General features: G+C 37.7%; 2 protein-coding genes across 3 annotated transcripts; both read right to left on the bottom strand.

The window, feature by feature from the left end:
• Window positions 1–1897: 1897 nt before the first annotated feature.
• rfx5 (regulatory factor X, 5) lies at window positions 1898–13155 on the bottom strand. Of its 2 annotated transcripts, none has more exons than XM_008422246.2 (11): window positions 13087–13155; window positions 11151–11305; window positions 10716–10749; window positions 10555–10637; window positions 9746–9868; window positions 8804–8920; window positions 7099–7177; window positions 5903–6101; window positions 4676–4758; window positions 4436–4600; window positions 1898–3795 (listed from the first exon to the last, which is right to left on the bottom strand). In XM_008422246.2, the coding sequence occupies exons 2-11, from the start codon at window positions 11270–11272 to the stop codon at window positions 2731–2733; spliced, it is 2070 nt and encodes a 689-aa protein (XP_008420468.1). In that variant the 5' UTR covers window positions 11273–11305; window positions 13087–13155; the 3' UTR covers window positions 1898–2730. The 2 variants fall into 2 exon arrangements, with proteins under 2 accessions (XP_008420468.1, XP_008420469.1); XM_008422247.2 differs by lacking the exon at window positions 13087–13155 and adding an exon at window positions 12752–12834.
• Window positions 13156–14142: 987 nt separating this feature from the next.
• psmb4 (proteasome 20S subunit beta 4) lies at window positions 14143–18991 on the bottom strand. Its single transcript, XM_008422248.2, has 8 exons — window positions 18845–18991; window positions 17523–17649; window positions 17350–17429; window positions 16702–16848; window positions 15862–15943; window positions 15386–15502; window positions 14420–14508; window positions 14143–14295 (listed from the first exon to the last, which is right to left on the bottom strand). The coding sequence occupies exons 1-8, from the start codon at window positions 18967–18969 to the stop codon at window positions 14283–14285; spliced, it is 780 nt and encodes a 259-aa protein (XP_008420470.1). The 5' UTR covers window positions 18970–18991; the 3' UTR covers window positions 14143–14282.
• Window positions 18992–19301: the final 310 nt, after the last annotated feature.

The following is a 19301-nucleotide window of genomic DNA, read 5'->3' as shown; positions in this document are numbered from 1 at the left end:
GGCCATCTTGTTTGCCAAGTGTATTTCACAGCTTGTTTATTTGGACTTTCAATTTTTATTTTTTTTATATAATTACAAGAATAAAGTCACAATAATGGAAGAATAGTCATAATGTTAGGAGAAAAATACAAATTTTAAATAAGGAGTGTTGAGCATCTTGTGAAGTTATACTTTGGTATCAGTTTTTATAGATAAGGACATATGTGGTGCTTTAGCTAAGCAACAACAAATTATCATCAACTGCAAAAAATAAAATAGGACCTTGAAACCATTTTAAACAAAAACACAAGCTGATCGGATCATGTCAGATCTCGTCGACTATAAGCTATTTTCTGATCATTTAAAGACATTTTTCTGGTAAAATGCATCTTTATTCTGCTAATATCATAACAATATTCTTGTAATTTAACAAAAATATCCATGGCCTGGCCTTTATACTCCATCGCACAACTAAAAGGGATTGTTGAAACTTAAACCAATGTTTGATAGCATTTTCTGTTAGCAATCTTTTATTGTATGGTATGAAAAATCAGAAATGTTATTTTTAAGCCATATTGCACAACAAAATTTTGAAAATGTATAAATTTGCTTCAGTCAAAATATCTAAATGTTATAATTCCAACAGGAATATTATTCCACCAAGAGTTGGGAGTAATTGTTGCTTCTTCTATTACAAATAAAAGTAGTTGGATGAGTTAAATGTGTCTTGCTTGATGAACTTATGTGACATTAATGACCCTTAAAAAGCAGATTTAATTGGAATGTTYCTAACCAGACTGTGATCTGAAAGGGGCTAATGTTTTATGAGAGAAAACTTAAACAGTTGGGTCAATTCTGCATGTTTTAGTGGAACATCAACATTTAATCGGTTTTAAGTTAAGCAAACAGCTGAAGCCTTTTAGCTGACAGTTAAATAAAACCGTCGTTTTTGGTTCTCAATTTACAGGAAACCTTTTCCGTTTCTGCAGCTTTTCTCACATTTTCAAGCTCAACCTCATATGTYCCAGATTTTATTTTACGAGTAAATCTACTGAAATCTACAGGAGCGATTCCAACTCTCCGGCTACGTTTTCTGRAATAATTCTGACTTTGTTAARTTTATGTATAAAACTGTTGCTTTTCTATATAAAATGACTAATTTTACTTGATATATTATTCTGAGTAATGAGTAAATTTAAGTTTTTAATCTTTCAAACACACAATCAGAGACATGTACAAAGCTCCCTCAGATAAAAACACAAATCTGCTAAAAAGGAACTCTTTAGAAGAGCAGAGCAGGACCAAGCTTTAATTCACATTCACCAAACCGTTAAATATTATTATTAATCTTATTAGAACTTCAACAACTTCCTCAGGAATAAATTGTATGAACTAAAGGTGAATCAAAGCTTGGTTCTGGTTCAGTTAGCACAGAGAACCTTTACAAGGATCTAACCCGTATGTACCACCTGACGCCCGTTTCACAAACATGGCACCTTCCGTTCTTCCTCCTTTACACTGCAAAAAAGACTTTAATCTTACCAAGTAATATCATGCACATATCTTAATACACCTGAAATAAGACCAAAGTAACTTATAAGAAGCTGTTCAGCAAGATAAGTCAATAATTCTTTAATATTGATGAAAAATACAAAGTCGGTAAGATTATTTTACTTGTAACATGGAACAAAATTCTTGTTTTTAGTTTAATGGTCTGTCAGGTAAACCAACATTTTTTCATCAAGATAAAGGAGTTACTGACTCAATCCAGTTCCTATATCTTGCTGAAAAGTTACCCATTACTTAACTGTGTCTCATTTCAAGCGTACCAAGAGATTTACAGCAAAATTACGTGGTAAGATTTTATTTTATTTTTTTGCAGTGTTATTTCTTTAGTTATTGTTCAATTATCATTCAGTTTTTCTTTTTTTTTTTTTTTTTAAAAAGCACAAACAAACCGCAACACACAAGTTTTTGGGAGGTTTGGAAACACAGCGAATAAGGCGAGGAAGGAAGTGGTTCAGATGTACACTGCAAAAACACAGAATAAAAAAATAATAACAAAAGTATTTTTGGTCGAGTTTCTAGTGCAAATATCTTGGTGCACTTGATACAAGGCTAAATTAATATACATGTTTTCTTCAGGAAAACACAGCTGCTTGTTTTAAGTCAATAATTCTTTGATATTGATGAAAAACAACTTGTAACATTTGTAACATTTATTAGTTTATTTAACAGGGACAAATGTYGCAGTGAAAAAAAGTCTTGTTATAAGTGAAAAAAGAATGCCAGAGGAAGTAGAACTGGTTGCTAGGTGACAGGCTGGGCTTGGCTGGCGTTGCTAGGTAACGGCGCAGTGCCAACTGTGAAACAAGTGAAGTACAGTGGAACAGGTACTTTTAAAAAAAATGAAAATTAAGGAATTATTTACTTAAAACAAGCTCCTATATCTTGCTGAAAACTTACTTGTAAGTTAGTTTTGTCTCATTTCAAGTGTACGATATCTGCTTGAGAAWCTAGACCAAAGATCCCTGGTAAGATTTTGTGCTTTTGCAGTGTAAACCACACGTCGCTCACAAACAAACATGCAGTTAAAGTGTAGACTTCTTGGCTTCATTTATCCTACTGGATTGGCTTTCGTGCTCCAGCCAATCTGGGATTTCCACCAATCAGGACGAGGATGGAAGGAGGAGGGGGTGGGAGCCTTGAGGTAAAATCTGAGTGAACACAGAAGTAGGTGGWTGATGAAAGCTAATGTCCTCCTTTCTGGGGCGGGGGGCTGTTGTCTACTTCCTCCTCCTCAATCTTTACCACCATGGTGGAGGAGATTGAGAGGGAGGAGGCAGGAGCAGCAGAGGAGGTGGAGGCAGGTGGCGGGTTGACGTGAACCTCCACCGGCGTCAGCGTGATCTCCACCTCGCCTTGCTCCTCATGCAGCATGGGCGGGGGCAGCGGCGGGAGCGGAGCCATGCCAAGCCCGCCGCTGTTGTTGTTCGGCCTCGGCGCTTTCTGGATCACCTCCACCATGGGGGTCCGCTCCCAGCTGGGGTTCCCAGGACTGTGGAAGAGCAGCACGGGCCTCACCTGGCTGTCCGGGTCGGCGGCGCCGCCCGGCTGGCACTGCACCACCACGCCACGGGGGTCCACCAGCCGGTGGGCCGGGTCGGACATGGTGGGCAGCTGACCCAGAACCAGCCCCGGCGGCTCCTGGATCACCAGCTCCACCACCGTCTGCGCGGTGGACGACAAGGAGGAAGTCGCCTTCTGGATGACGCCGCCGGTCAGCGGCGTGATGATTGGCTGCTGAGGCGGCGGCTGAGGAGATGGGGACGGAACCGCRTCTTCCGGTCGGGGTTTCCTCGGCCGGCCACGTTTCCGTTTAACCGGGGAAGTGCTGAGAGAGGAAGCAGCCGAGACACCGACGGATGACACTTCCCCTTCCTGGGGTCGCTTGGTGGCGGCACCCCGAGCTTTCTGGACCACCGAGGTCGGCGCCGCCACGGCGTGCTGCTGGGCAGACAGGGAAGGGGGTGGAGCTACCTTCTCTGCCTCAAAGGACAAACAGCTCTGAGGAAGAATCATCACCGGCAGCGTCCTGCCCTGCGGCTGGGGCAGCGTCGTCATGGTGATGACCTTCACCCCACCGCTGTTGGCAGGAGCGGTGACGGCGGCGGGGCCTCCGTGTGCAGACGGCACGCCGACGGCGGAGGCGTCCGCCGGCGCCTGTGGGGGCACAGCGGAGCGGACGGAGAAGCTCTTGTCAGGGACGGTGCTGCGAGGAAGGATTCTGGGTAACTGCTTTATGAACGCCTCCACCTGCAGCGCCAACGGAGACGYGTCAAACACGCCGCCATGTTGATTCATCAAAAAACATTTAATCCTGCCTACAGGCTGACAGGCGTTGCTTTGAGAAAGTAATCACACCCTTTGAACCTTTTCCACACTTCGACAGCTTCAGCCAGACTTCAGTTCATGTAACTGTGAAGTCATGGAGTCGCTGACTTAATTTGGATTAAACAGAATAATTGATATTCATTTTAATTGTATTTTTAATTTGGCTAGTTGTGGGTTTAAATAGCGTTTCACTGGCGTTTTTCCGTGTTACGGGAAAATATGACAGGAAATGTAATATTTTTACATTTCCTGTCAACTTAACACAGTGGACCGCCTCGGCGYCCCAACCACCGGGCCCAGCAGGGTTTCTGGGGGAAACCCTGTGTTGGATGTACATTTCAGTACATTTTATGTCCAGATATTTTTCTGATTTCTGATCGTAAAATATTTTGTACATTTTGACTTTTAGTCGCATAAAATCCAAAACAAAAACACTAAACTTTTGGGAGATAACCTGATAAAATGGGGAAAAGTTTAAAGGATGTGAATAGTTTTTATGTCCYTCATTATCTGCATCTCAGCTACATTTAGAAAATTAAATTGTGTCAGGTGGTTGACTCACTGCTGGTTGCAGAGAGGCAGAGGAGGTAGAGGAGGAGTGAGGAGGAGGAGGAAGAAGAGGRGCAGGAGGAGGGGCGTCTGCTGAGCAAGGCTTGGGGACGGCTGATGTGGATTTGTCCCCAGAAGACATCTTGGGTGAGGACGAGGACAGGTCTCCCGGTTCCTTCTGTGAGCAGACAGGAAGCAGCGGTGAGCGGCAGCAGGCGCAGCTCGAGAGGAGAGCGATCGGTCGGAAACAAACCTTCTGGTCTGCGGCTCCGTCTCCGTCAGCGGGAGACATCACAGGAGTTTTCTTTATGACTTTATGGGTTTTAGCTGGACCGCCTGAGGAGCAGGAAGATGACAAATGACCCCAGAAAAAGAGTTTTTATGACCACTGCAGCGTTACACTGAAAACATGCTTAAATCCTTACAACTGGAATTAAAACACTTCTGAGGAATAAATCAAGGGTTAACCTCACTGCCTGCTGTGTCCAAAGCTTTGGACGACATGAAAGCACAAATTTTTTAACTAATAAATATGTTCTGCCTTCGTTATTGTAACTGATCAATAAATGAACAAAAGTCAGCTGTCCAAACACTAACTCGAGCATCTGGAGGGAATACATAGCTCCGTGAACTTTGTAACCGACGGCCATCTTGGCAGGCCATCTTGGAGTTGCTATGACAACAATAAGCAAGCCACAAGCTTAGAACTACCAAAAAAGTTTGCAATGAATTCGATTAACTGATTAAGGTTTATAGAATAGAATAGAATAGAATAGAATAGAATAGAATAGAATAGAATAGACTTTATTGATCTAAGAGGGGAAATTGCTTATAATTTGGCAAGCTACCCCATCCGAGGTGATAAATATTAATAATACAAATATAACCATAAGCAATAAAATTTATATGTAAAAAAATCTAAATAAAATTAAAAAATATATATATACAAACATATAACTATAAACATATATTGCAATTTAAACATGACTGAATTTAAATAAATAAATAAATAAATAATATGTTATATATTTATACCGAAAGTCTGACATTGAAGTCATTCTTATTTGGGCCACAATCTTGGCCAATAAAAGCTGATTTTTAATTTTTAGAAAAGCAAATAGTTTCCAAGATTATGACAATAAAAATAAAAAAAGACCTAAAAAATCTCACGGGTTGTTTTGGAGTCATTCTGTGGTGGATTTTTAGGAATTAGTCCATTAAAAAATCTGAAAAAGGTGCTAAAACTTGCATTAATTATCTGTTTATTAAAATATATTAGTTAGGTTTTTATTATTACTTTTTACCAAAGTTATTAGGAGAAACGGGTTGCAAACCCCGGGCCTAAATAAATCTTTGTCTGGTGTCAAAATTAGTTGGATGATCTGAAACACGTGAGAGAACGACTGGGGCAAAAAAAATCTGACCTTTGTCCAGTTTACTAAAAACAAAAACCAGTTTGTAACGCAGTAGCGAGTCGGACCTGCGAGCGCCGCGGACGTGACGAGCTTGGCCTGGTTGCAGCGAGGGTTGACAATGTGCTCCTGGATCAAGTAGCGAGCGATCTCAACCACCGTGTCGAAGGATCGCTTCAGAATCTTCTGGGCCCAGTCACAGATCAGCTCGCAGGCCGCTTCCGTCACTTCCTGTTTGTAGGTCTGGACCAGCTCAGTCAGCTCCGACTGGAGGCCAGGAGCAACACGACAGCAGAAATTCAGTTAAACTGGGATTATTTATACATTAACTATTTATTACCTTAAAATCAGAACACTGATGGTTTTCCAAAATGGTGGACAAATGAAGTCATAAAAAGGATATTTTACAACAATAAATATCAAATGTAACAATTATCCATTTACTTTTGTCCTAAGTTCCTGAACCTAAAACCTGAATACATGAGATTTGAACATTTTAAAATTTGTGTTTTAACATTTTAACAACAATTTTATATAGAAATACATATAATGTGTCAAGAGTCACAAAATCTGCATGACTGYCAGAAGAAACATTTTTAGGACTACAGCTAAAACGATTTCTGCTCAAAAGTGACTTGTTATCATTTTATCCAGCTTAATAAAAATCAAAGCTTTAAAAAAGTATCTGTAACATTAAATTAATAAATAAAACCACTAAGTAACCACTCTTATCATATTTCTACATAAAAATTACTTTAGGCTTAAAACAATTAATTGGTTTAATCATGATTAATCTTTTATTCAAATAATCTTCAACTAATTTGGCAATCAATGATTAATCGTTAACCGAAGTATACAAACTCTAAAAAGGTCATTTTCTGGAAGAACATTCTTAGAGCAGTAATTAAAACAAAAACGTACAAGAAAAATACATTTTTAATTTAAGGTAAAGAATAAAAAGTTATTTGTCTGTAAATATGTTCTACCATAGTTCTAACATAGCTAAAGCTATGCTAACGTCTCGAACAGCACAGCTTTAGCTTCATCTAGCTTCATATATTATTATTTGTACCAACCTTTTAATCGACAGAATAATCAGTTACTAAAATAATCGTTAGTTGTAGTCCTAGATCATTTTTGAATCATTTTTGACCAGTTGTTGAGATCCTGGCACCAGCTGTGGTTTAAATAATAAAGTGGTGGAGTAGGATTGGCAGTACTGGTTTGCAGATGTACTACAGGTTTATAGTTAGTGTGTGAGTACCGGGTCGTTCTTCAGGTCCAGGTTGGGTAGCAGAGGCATGTTCAGAACCGTCTTCCTCCTGATGCCGCTATAACAGTACGTATCAGCCACACAGGTTAAGGAGTTCAACCAGCAACTGCAGCCATCTGATCCACCATAACGATACGTATTAGATAAATAACATTAAGCTCCAAGCAGCTGGTAATTGGTCAAATTCAGGAGTTTTTAATGGGGGCGCATATTAAAAAATTCACTCTTTGCACATTTCTATTCTTCCATTTGGGTCTCAACTGCTTCTAAAAACTGCTTAAATTAACCCACCCAGCTGTTTTATGGCAATAGGTTCATGTTTTTTTGGTTTCTGAAAACGAGCAGTTTCAAAAACCTCCCAATAAGTCACATTCAACAGGCACTGCGCCGTTACCTAGCAACTCCAGCCAAGCCCAGCCTGTTACCTAGCAACCCAAACTGAGTTCCAGCACATGTGGTCAGCTGGTTTTACCCCTGTATGCGCTGTACAATGGCTGCTGGAAAAGACAAATGTTTTGAGGTTGACTCATCATCCAGAGGCCACTTGCTGCATTCCTGTTAGTTGTAAAGGAGGCTTTACTAATGCTTTTCAAAAATGTACGGTTGAATAAATATTCAACTAACAGGAATGCAGCATAAATGTTGCCAGTATAAATGTTGAATTGGGCAGCAGCAGCTTATTTGGATTTAAAGTGACAAGAGGCCCTAAAACAGCTCAGTCTGAAAGGAACCAGACTGTAATCTCATCATCTAAAAATTATTTTATGCAAAAAATGCAATGAACATGTTTTGTATAGACCCTATACCTATACTAACCTGTTCAAGGACGCATAATACGTCACGTTTAAACTCCTGTGCTATATCTTACCATAATGTATTACCAGCATGCCGGGTTTAAACTGTAGCAGATGAAAATGTCATCAATAATCTGGACGGCTCTGGGCTCAAATTCAACCTTAAAAATGACGTCATTCAGACATTTTGCAGCTGCACTCGTAAACAGCTGCAGGGAAATTTTGACTTTTATAACCAACATAAATTCATGAGATTTGGCAAAGCATCGTCCCTTCATTCAGTTTATTCAGAGACTTCCCACAAATTAAATGTGCGCTAGACATAGAGAAAGAGGAGTGATACTCTACCTCTGTATGTGAACCTGACACACTGATTTATTGCTAAACGTGAACTAATATGCTTCCTTGAACAGGATAGTACACATCTATGGTCTGTACAAAACATGTTTATTACATTTCTTGCACAAAATCATTCTTAGATAATGAGATTTTCGTCTGATCAGTTCTGTCTATTTTGAGCTCCTTTCAGAACGAGCCGTTTCAGGGCCTCTGTCACTTTAAATCCAAATAAGCTGCTGCTTTCCATCCCCCAAACACTGTTTACACTGGCGTGTGAAAATGACTGCAAACAGGTGCGCAATTATACGACTATACATCTTTGAAAAGTAAAAGTAGAGCCTCCTCCACAACCAACAAGAATGCAGCAAGCGGTTTCTGGATAGTAAGTCAACAACAATTGTAAAGCACATTTTTGTCCCTCCTGAAACACCCTGAATCAAATAATTTAGCTGTTCAATTTCGAAATCTTTAATTAAATCAAATTAAGTGGAAAATCTTCAGAAATACCAGATTAAAACCTGAAGAATGAGTCGGGCTGCTTCACACAGCGCTTGAAAGGATATTTGGACTGTCCTCTGCCGCCGAGTCGCCTCGCCTTGATGTTGGGGAAAATGTCTCTGATGATCTTCCCAAAGTTGGCAGCACTCAGGGGTCGATGCTGCAGGTTCTCACAGTACCTCCTGCAGCACGCAGATTACACCGTCAGAACATCACAGGCAGCGTTTCCATTACAAAATATGCACAAATCTTTGTCAATATTCTGCAAATGTCAAAAACACAATCCCCCAAACACTGGCAAGTGTTTCCATTAAACAAGAAATAAAGTTACAAATCACACGTTAATAAGTCATTATGAGTCACAGCAGTGACGGATATAAACAGTAACATAAAATATTCATAACTCAGCCTTTGGAGGAGACTTCTGCGTATTATATTTGGGAGCAGTTCAATATGCGGCATTTTGGGTAACTTGAATGACGCAAAAGTTTTTATGAACTGTGTTAAGCTGTGGGCTGCACATTGTCCAAAAAAACACAAAAAACATCATCCTACTACTTCCTGTTATCTTCTTTGTTGTTTCTGTCAGTAGTAACATCCAGTTATTGCAGAAAGATTCCGGATGTTTGTTAAATGTATTTTTGATCAACCCAACTTTTCACCAGCATCTGCGATGTATGTGAGTGTTGCCTGGATTTTTTTGCCCTGTGGTTAATGCAGGGGTGTCAAACTCCAGTCCTCGAGGGCCGGTGTCCTGCAACTTTTAGAAGTGCCTCTGCTGCACCACACCTGAATAGAATAATTAAGTAATTAGCAAGGCTCTGGAGAACTGAGGAGGTAATTAAGCCATTTGATTCAGGTGTTTTGTACCTGTGGCACATCTAAAAACTGYAGGACAGCGGCCCTTCAGGACTGGAGTTTGACACCCCTGGGTTAATGGAAACGCAGCCACTCTGTGTTAGTTGTTGTTGTACTGAAGGTGTGTCTGTCCGTGTGCATTTCCCCACCTGTATGTCTCGTAGACGTCCTGTTTGGGCAGACAGGTGTCTGAATGCTCCTCCAGGTGACTCCGGATCCAGTTACAGGTGTGCAGCTGGTCAGCTGTGTTGAATGAACTCGGGTCGCCACCACTGGGTGTCACACACACATCAGGTAATACATCCACCATCCCATTAATAATGATATGAATCAGAGGAAAACTGGACTTATTAGGTTAATTTAACAACAGCTTGAACCATTTTGGCCCAGTTTGAAGCACTTTGTAGAAAATTGCCACAATTCAAAATATTTTCAACTGTTACTTGGATGACTAACATTTTTACCTAATTAACTTTACATATAAAAACTATTTTTACTGCTTTTATAATCAATACTTAAGGACATTTTCCATCCCAACATTTCAGACATTTTCAAATATATATACACAAGTAGAAATGTTTATTGTAATCTTGCGTGTTTTAAACCCTATTTGGTTATTTTAGCATTTGTGAGTTGTAAGTAAAAAAAGCTTCAGATCTGCACAAAATCCACTTTATAAATTGCACCACAGCCACCCATAGTAGACCAAACCTACATAGCTGTATCTTAAGCTATTTATTCCAATAAGTTGGAATAACAAAAGCTGCATATGTTGTTTTTTTTTGTTTGTTTGACATCCATGCAGATCATGTCACCCTGGGCAAAAGCCATACTGCCCATATCAAGAATCACAATAACATATCTGAGGTAAACAGCTGAAAATATCATTAAAATGTCTAAGCAATCAGCCTAAATGTGCCATAAACTGAAACTTAAAATGTTCATAAACAATTCTCACGTTTTGTCTCCGGAGCTGGGCCCCGAGGGCAGCTGGAGGTACAGGAACAGCTTGTCATTGTCTGAGAAGCGCTGAACGTCTTGCTGTTAAACAGAACAAACCTGCATTACATTCTGCAGATGCAATATTTAGATTTAAGATTAAAAATTATTTTTTTTTACCAAGATTTGATCCACTTTGGTCTGAACGTTCTTTCTGCAAGAAAAAAAACAAATACAGTCATTAAATTTCAGTTATACAGAAAGAAGTTTAGGTGAAAACATACTAATTACATATCAGTAATCATGATTTAACCGAAAAGGAGCTGTTTGCTTCTTAATGATAATATATTCACTTCCAATCTGACCATCTGCTGAAAGAAAAGCTCAAATTACTCTCAATATTTCTAATTAAATGGTCAAAATATTTTAGATTAAATATCCTAGTTCACATTTGGCTTTTTATAAATATTTTCTGCAAAACAAGCCTAAAACTCACATTAAAAGTTAAGTTTCTCTTACTTTCAGTTTAAACTACTCAATTTTCTTTAGTTGTCATATTGACAAGAATAATGAAAGTAACATAAATCATTTTGAGGAAGTTCTTATATGACTTACGAGATGTTGCTGCTCAGCTTCTGCAGCAAAATGCTGGGCTCCGTGTCGCCCTCCCCCGGCTCCAGGCCGCCCTTGTCCCTGTGGGCGGCGTCGGCCCGCTGGTGCTGCTGGTCCTCCGACATCTGGACCGACTAACCGGTGCTGAGAACCAACATCTGAAAACACAGAAACCTGCCATATTACAACAACAGCTGGAGCCCGACTGGAAACATACAACGCAACAACAAAAGAAAATGAAAAACTCAGAAACTTTCTAGAAAAAACAATTTGAACATTTTTTACAAAAGACTCAGGAATTTTTTAATTAATGTCAGAAAGTTTCTAGTAAAAACATTGAAATCCTGAGTTTGAAAAACCAAATTTTCGACTTTTGGAAATCTTATGAGTTTCAAAAGTCAACGATTTTTGAGGCTTGAAACTAAATTTTTCTCGCTTTTTTTCCTAGAAATTTTATATTTTTTGTATGAAATTTAAAAATATATATTTTTAGGTTAAAAATAAATATTTAAATCAGTTTTAATTTTTTGTACCATTCCTACAGTTATTTTTCATTTTATATTGTTTTATTGAGTGATGATTTGCAGTATCTGCTGCATAATGTTCAAAATATGCTGTTCAACATATTTTGAACAACATCAATTTTGAACAAGATAAATTGACTGATTTATCAATTGATTGATAAATCAGTCAATTTCAGTTCATTGACTGATTAATCAAATTTTTGATAAATAAATGGAACTGAAAGCAGGAGTTTGCACAACTTAAAAAGTGTTTAAAAAATCACTATTATAAATATTAAAATTTCTCTGGATCCCAACACTAAACCACTAAGAGGTGCAGTACAAGAAAACATTTATATAGTAAATAAACTCTTTGTCTTATAAATTAGAAAATTTTATTTCATTTTTTTATTTTTATTATATGTATATGTTTTTAAAGAAAAAAAAAGTTTAGGTTTTCACAGACTTCCAGCTTAAAATACAAACATGTCTGATGCAAAATAGCAAATTGGAGGCCTAAAAATAAACACAACTCAGGCGGTGACACCACAACACACCTAAATATTTATCTATATTGTGTGTACTGCAGGTAAATCTGGGCCGAACTTTTTTTGTAATTGTTTTTGTCAAACAAAGACTGCAGAACTGAGCTGCAGGATTCAGTGACAGAAGAAAATCGGTTTTAAAAAACCACTTATTTTTGATCCAACTTTGCAGCTCGCTTCGTTTTAGCATCGCATCGTGCTGTCATTAAACCCAGAATCCAAACCGGTTCCGCTCTGACCGGCTGTAATAATAAAAAAAGGCCCGCTGGCTGCCGGGTAAAAACACATGCTGGCTGACAGGGTGTTGGTGAACTAAACTACCACAACAGGAGCGGGAGGAATATAAACACCAAAGCAGCCCGGTCCTCGGCCGCGGCCCCTCCTCACAGCCCGCCGGGTTTTAGTGGAAATGCCGGAGCTCCCATGTCAGCTCTGACTGCCGTGTTTACAGCGGGCGCAGCGCCGGTGGTCATGTGCCTGCCATTTACTACAAAACACACACAGACGCAAGTGTACATGCTACTGCGGAGCTAACTGGCTAGCGGGCAACACTCACATCCATCGCAGATGCTGGCAAAGGCAAAGACATTTAATAGCTGGGTTGATCAAGCACACGTTTAACAAAACATCCGGAATCTAGAGGATATAAACATGCGTTTGAGCCAAAAGATACGGATATTAAAGCGACTAATGCGGTTAACTACTCAGTTAGCTACATAGTGTCATTAGCATTAGCTAGCAAGCGAAGAAAGCCCTACTAAACACGTTTATGAGCATCATTTATAATTTAAAAATATTTCAAGGTAATAGGTAATTAAATATACTATTAATGTATGGCTTACTGGGTGACTCACATTGCAGCATTTATTTTAAAAAAGAAAAAGAAAGTACCTGAACCAAGATACAGCAAAAATCCCCTTTCAGATTTTTTTGTGATTGGACGACTGTGCTATGTCTGCCTGACTACAAAGGCAACGTCTATTGCGATTGGTCCGCTGTCAAAAATCCCCTTGGATACCCAAATTAGGCACTATTTCATTGGCTGAGCGGAAACATTTTTTCGTCAGACAATTTTCTGATTGGACAACGTGTCCTGGTCTGCCCAGTTACAAAAGAGATGAATTTATCTTATGAAATCTACCTAGTAACAGCCCCCTGATAAGACAAAGATATGAAACGAACACGAAAACAAGTGCTGCAGTCATCATACCAACTGCTTATTGTTCCTTTTCTACCCTGAACGTTATTAAACAATTGAATAGTTTACGGAGAATATTCCAGTTTTGTCTTTAAATATAAAGGGATGTTACACAAATCAAACAGATGTACAGATATTGGTTTTCCAAAACAATAACAAAATTTTGTTTTCTTTGTCTGACGTTCCAATTTCAATTGCAACCAATACAAATTTATTTAAATAAAAAAAAGTAGAAAAAAAACATGCTGCTGTTTATTTTGATCTTTTTCAACTGATGTATGAGCTTTTAATCAAACAAGAAAAAAATCACCTTATGAGAAAATATGAGAAATAAAATATCTCACTTAAGTTTATCATGTGAAAATGGTAGTTCTTAGTTTTAGGAATTTGAAACATTTTTGATATTTACTTGCACATAACATGCCAATCAAGGAAACATTTCTTGACTCATTGCTGAATCTCTGATATAAATCAATTTTAGAAAAAGTAGTTTATCATGTATTCAACTCATGTTATGGTTGATTTAATGAATGCTGAAATTTTTAAATAAAGAAACCATTCATGTTACATAAAGCAAATAACTAGATTAAAAGTAGAGTTAGATTCTATGTAAAAATAATATACAGTAAATTGTTACAAAATGCATTTATTTTACCTTAAAAAAATAAAAAAAGAGTTGACTTCCTTATTTAAAAAGTTTCACGTCTTTTTAGAGGAACTGGTAGTAAATAAAATGAAATGAGAATTGCAATAGTTTTTTTTTATTTACTGTATTTATTTTTCCATTATACAAAAGTGAACGTAAACAGAAAGAAACTAAACTGGGATAGATAAGTTGCATGGTGGGAAGTTACTTCTGACGTAGCAGGGAAACGGCTCCAACTCGTCTTCATTCAAACCCGCTGCAGAGAAAGCAGACAAAAACAAGTTACTGCAGGAGTAAAATTTCACCCTGTGAACATCATGAAGTTATCCTGAAAAGGTTCAACAACAGGGATTTGTGTCTAGAAGGAGATCTGGACGTACCTGACCAAATGAGCGATGTCCCAGTTGGTTTCTGATGACAGGGGACCGATGATTTCCACGCCCTCCGCGGTCACGATGGCAATCTCATGCTGGAATAAAAACATTAAAACATTAAATCCCCACATCCAGTAAAAGCAAAATCCATTAAAGCAGTGTCTTTTTAATGGAGGGCCGCCAGGGGGCGCTGTAGGAACCACAGAGAACGTGAGAAAAAACATGCAAGAACAAAAAATTCAATCAGAATTTTTGTTTTTCAATCAGTTTTTTAAAAATAAAATATACCTTAAAATGATTTATTTAAACGTTATTTCTGGTGTTTAGTTTCTGACATCAAGCTGCTTGATGTCATTTCAAGCAAGAAATGTAAACATTTCTGACAAGAAAAAAAGAAAAGGTACTGCTGCAAGAAAACAAGAACTATGGGGGGAAAAACAAATTTGTTACCAGGTAGGAAAATTCAATACCTGGTAACAAAGTCATAATATATTATCTGACAATAAAATAAAACTCTTAGCCATCTAATATCAAATGGTATTTTTTAAATAATTTTCTAATTTGATCCGGACTCATTTGTAGATTAATATATAACATATTTCCATGTGCATGCTTCTTATTTTATTTATTTAATGTATTTATTTATATTCAGTCATATTTAAACTATTTACATCAGAGTTATTTATATGCTTTATAAACTCAGAAATCATTTATGGTTATATTAGTAATATTAATATAGTATCTTTCCAACTAAAAAGCAATTTCCCCTTTGGGATCTATGAAGTATTTTCTATGCTATATGAATGTAGTACTTATGGAGTAGTGAATAAGAACCTCCTAAAGGTTTATGTCTCTTTCCATATTCTGTGTTTTTGTACAGGCGGTGTGTGGGCAGAGCTCCCGGTTAAAGTTCAGCTCAGTTGGTGTTTGTCTTTGGCTCTGGGTCTGACTGGAAACGTGAGCTGAACTCACCCTGTTGTAGGAGCGAGCGTCTCTGTAGTAAAGCACTTTGAGGCAGCGCTCCACCAGATCCCGGGCTTCCTGCTTGCTGATGTCCGCCTTGTTCTCCACCACCTCCCTCATCAGAGGCTGGAAGCACAGCGAGTCAAACTTTTTATTTAAAAACAAACACTTTCGACTCACATCAAACACTTCAGGGTTTGAAGTTACACAGTCTGGGAATCCTGGATTCCTCATGAAATTACGACTTTATTCTCATCATCATTGAAGAACAAAAACGTGGCCTGGCCCTAATACTAAATAAAAGCCTGGCCTTGGTGACATCACTCGTTACCATGGAAACGGAAGGAACGCTCCGGTGAAAAAAGAAAACTAAATTTGATTCATTGCCTCGTCCTACCTGTGTGTTTATATCCGATATAAACACACATTTTTTAAAAACATTTAAACTCTGAAAAGTTGTTTTCTCTTTTCACATGGGGACTCACCTGAGCCAGGTACGCTCCAAACCCGGTGGCGACTGTAGGAGCCTCGTAAGCAACGCCAAGCTTGTCCACATAACCCAGGAAGCTGGAGAAGACGAAACATTTAGGAAGGTAATACATTTAACAAAGCAGCCGTGGGAAGAAAGAGCAGCAGCTGGTTCACGTTTAATCAGTATAATCAGTATTAGCAGGCCGGTCACAATATCAATTAATCACACGATAAATTAAAACAAACTCAATAATTTTCTTTTTCTACCAAAAACTAGACGACAAAACTCTTCAGTCTGGTGCTCTAGTCTCAATAAGTCCTTATATTGAAGGATAATTTTGTTTACAGAGACACTATAATTAAATTTATTTATTGGTTCTGTTGTTTTGTTTATTTATTTTGGATATTTAAAAAGTCTCCCAGATTCAGTGTTAGATGTTCATTACAATTCAAAGTTTATTGATCTTTGGCAATTTGTTTTCAACCATTATATTATGTTAAAACGGTCTCAGAACAACAATATATATTTAATTTAATTTAACTATTTAATTTAGTTAAATTAAACAAAATTATAATTTATTTATAAAATTTAATAAAATCAAATTATATAAGATGTAATAATAATTTTATTAAATAATGTTATTATTATTGTAATAAAATTATTATTATTCATTTGATTTCATTTCCCTTTGGGATTAATAAAGTATTTTTGAATTTTTAACAATTTATCATCCAGTGTTTAGTATTCGTAAGCCTTCTGCCTACATAAAAAATATGATTACAGAGTGGAAACAAAGAATATTTATTTCTATTAAAGTCCAGTGAAAAACGACGTTATGGACATTTCTGCTCACCTTTCCCCGTTGTAGAAACCTCCGATGACCACGGTGTTCCACAGAGGATTCATCTTGCTGCGGCGGTTGTACATCACTCTGGTCAGCCAGGAGTGGATGGCCTTCGGACTGTAGCTGTGGCCGTCTCCGAGCAGCTCCTCATCGATGCTAACAGCAGAAACAGCATTTACATACAGAACGATCCAGAGTCAGTGCGCAGGTTCAGTTATTACAGCTGGAAACTACAGATCAGGTTCGATTGCTCAGACCTGAACCTTCAGAGCCACATAAAGACGGTTACACAGTCGGCCTTCTATCACCAGAAGAACGTTTCCAGGATTAGATTAGAGGACTAATTTCCCAGTAAGATCTGTAGCAGTGTTTCTCAAACTTCTTCAGACCCAACCAATTTAACAAAACACTCACAAATCACCCAGCTTGAAATAACACAACATTTTAATATCTACACCCTGAAATGAAAATATTAGTCCCTGAACTCATTTATTGTTGTTTTCATTGGTCGTCCTAATGAGAAATGTGTTGTTGTTTAGTAAATGTGAATGACCATGACCAAAACATGAACATATTGGGACGTTTTGAGTTATTTTCAGATTCTTAAAGTTTGGTTTCTAAGCAGGTTGTGCTTTTACTCCTTAATGAGGAACTTACACCATCTGTTCGATGACCTGCTTCAGGTACTGGTAGTCAGCGTAGTCCCCTGATGCTCCCAGGATGGTGTTGTCGTTCACCTATTTAAACAACAAACAAATAAAAAAATATTATAGACAGCTTTCAGTTATAGAAATTTCCGTTTTCTTGTTCTTGTTGACAGCGGTCGTCACCTTCATGAGGCGGGAAATGTTCCTAAACCGAGCCAGAGAGCCATAAGAACCCAACATGTCCGCCGCGATGATGACGCCGCCCGTGAACTTCACACCGAGCACCGATGTACCAGTTACCATCGGGTTACTGCGAAAAGAAAGAAGAAATATTCAATAACAGATGTGACTGTAAAAGTCTATAGAGTCTGCATATCATTGTTTGGTGAAAATATTCCTAATGAGTAACGTAGCTGGAGCACACAGAGAAAGATCAGTTTCTCTACAGTAAAACTAAAAATGAATAAAGATTTTACTAAACTATTAAATATCTACTTTTCCATCCTTACTTTTTGTTACCATATGAAATACGGCAACATCTATTTCTGTGTTTGCCTTCTCAGTTGGGTGGTTTCATGCTAATAAAAACATAATTACTGTCTTGAATTTTAATCGCAGAATATGTCAGTAATAGGCAAGCCTGTCACAATAAGCAATGAAAACGAGATAATTTCATTTTTAAGCAAAATGTTGTTTACATTATAACCAATTTTATTTATGGTTTCGGTTAAAAGTGTTTTTTTATTTCTGTTTCATTAATTGGTTTTGGTTGTCATGTTTTATTTTGGATATTTAAAATATCTTCCGGTTCCAGTGTTTTGTGTCCTTTACAAAATGCAATTTTATTAGTCTTTGAGAGGGTGAACTTATATTAATAATGGTATAATAATGTATCACTTGAAAATGGTCTCAAAATAATATTATAATTTATTCTAATAATTACTGGGATGATTTATCATCCCGCAAAATTTATGATTGTGACAGGCATAGTAACAGGCACCTATATATTCCACTTTATTTCCATAACAGTAAAATAATATTACTCAACTACTCTTGGAAATCAGGATAAAAATCAAAACAAAAATAATAAACATAAGCTTTATCTCATAGTTTTGCTTCTTATTAATAGTTAGTTTAAAGACTGCAGTCCGCCTTTAAAGTAATTATCTTACTTTTTATATCTGAGAACAACAAACTGCTGTCTAAGCTAGCTTAGCTAGCAGTTTATTATTTATCAAACGCCTAAAATCAGATTTAAATATATTACCTAATGTCTGATCATCTTTATTATTTAATTAACATAACAATTCAAAGTGTCTGTTTGCTTTAATAAAGTCGTAAACCTTAATGTTGAGGTAAACTGTTAAATGTTTTAGCCGTGGTTAGCAGCAGCCATTTCTCCATGATGATACAGCACAGCAGCGGAGAACAAACCGAAACCAGAACCGGTGTTCGGCTTCTACGTACATTACAAGGTTCTGGTTCCGAGCCAAACATCTACTCACAGTGTGTGTCTAACCGGGCCGCATGATGTTCCGTGCCCGGCGCTGCTTTTGCCAGGGAAAGAGTAAAACTGTCCGGGCTTTGGTCCGTTCTCCCAGAAGTTTAGCTTTACTCCGCTGGGCTCCATGTTGAATATGTCGGAAGTGAGGAGACAGTCGCCGAACGTCACTTCCACCCCAGCTTTATTTACAATGAGATGGCATTTTGTCATGATTTTGAATGAGAAAATAAAAGTTTTACATTTACGCAGAGGTGGGTAGAGTAACCAAAAATTGTACACAAGTAAAACTGGCAAAATTTCTACATATATTTACTGAAGTGAATTTAAAAAGTAGAAAGAAATTACTCAATTCAATCTGAATTCAATTCGGTTAAATTTAATCTCAAATTTTTTTTATTTATTTATTTATTTATTTTTTACATTTTGAGGTCAGAAATTTCCAAGGTTTTTCAAGAAAA

This window comes from Poecilia reticulata, linkage group LG11 (assembly GCF_000633615.1).
Source record: "Poecilia reticulata strain Guanapo linkage group LG11, Guppy_female_1.0+MT, whole genome shotgun sequence".
Lineage (NCBI taxonomy): Eukaryota > Metazoa > Chordata > Actinopteri > Cyprinodontiformes > Poeciliidae > Poecilia > Poecilia reticulata.
The sequence above is the reverse complement of the archived record's forward strand: the minus strand, read 5'-3'. Positions and strand labels throughout refer to the sequence as shown.

Bases quoted from the DNA above. Each gene is read 5' to 3' on its own strand.
- psmb4 (XM_008422248.2), bottom strand. From the start codon at position 18,969: ATGGAGCCCAGCGGAGTAAAGCTAAACTTCTGGGAGAACGGACCAAAG. The intron at 17,650-18,844 runs GTGAGTAGATGT...TTCTTTTCGCAG, and splicing joins GGCCCGGTTAGACACACACT to TAACCCGATGGTAACTGGTA. The intron at 15,944-16,701 runs GTGAGCAGAAAT...CGTCTTCTCCAG, and splicing joins GGTTTCTACAACGGGGAAAG to CTTCCTGGGTTATGTGGACA.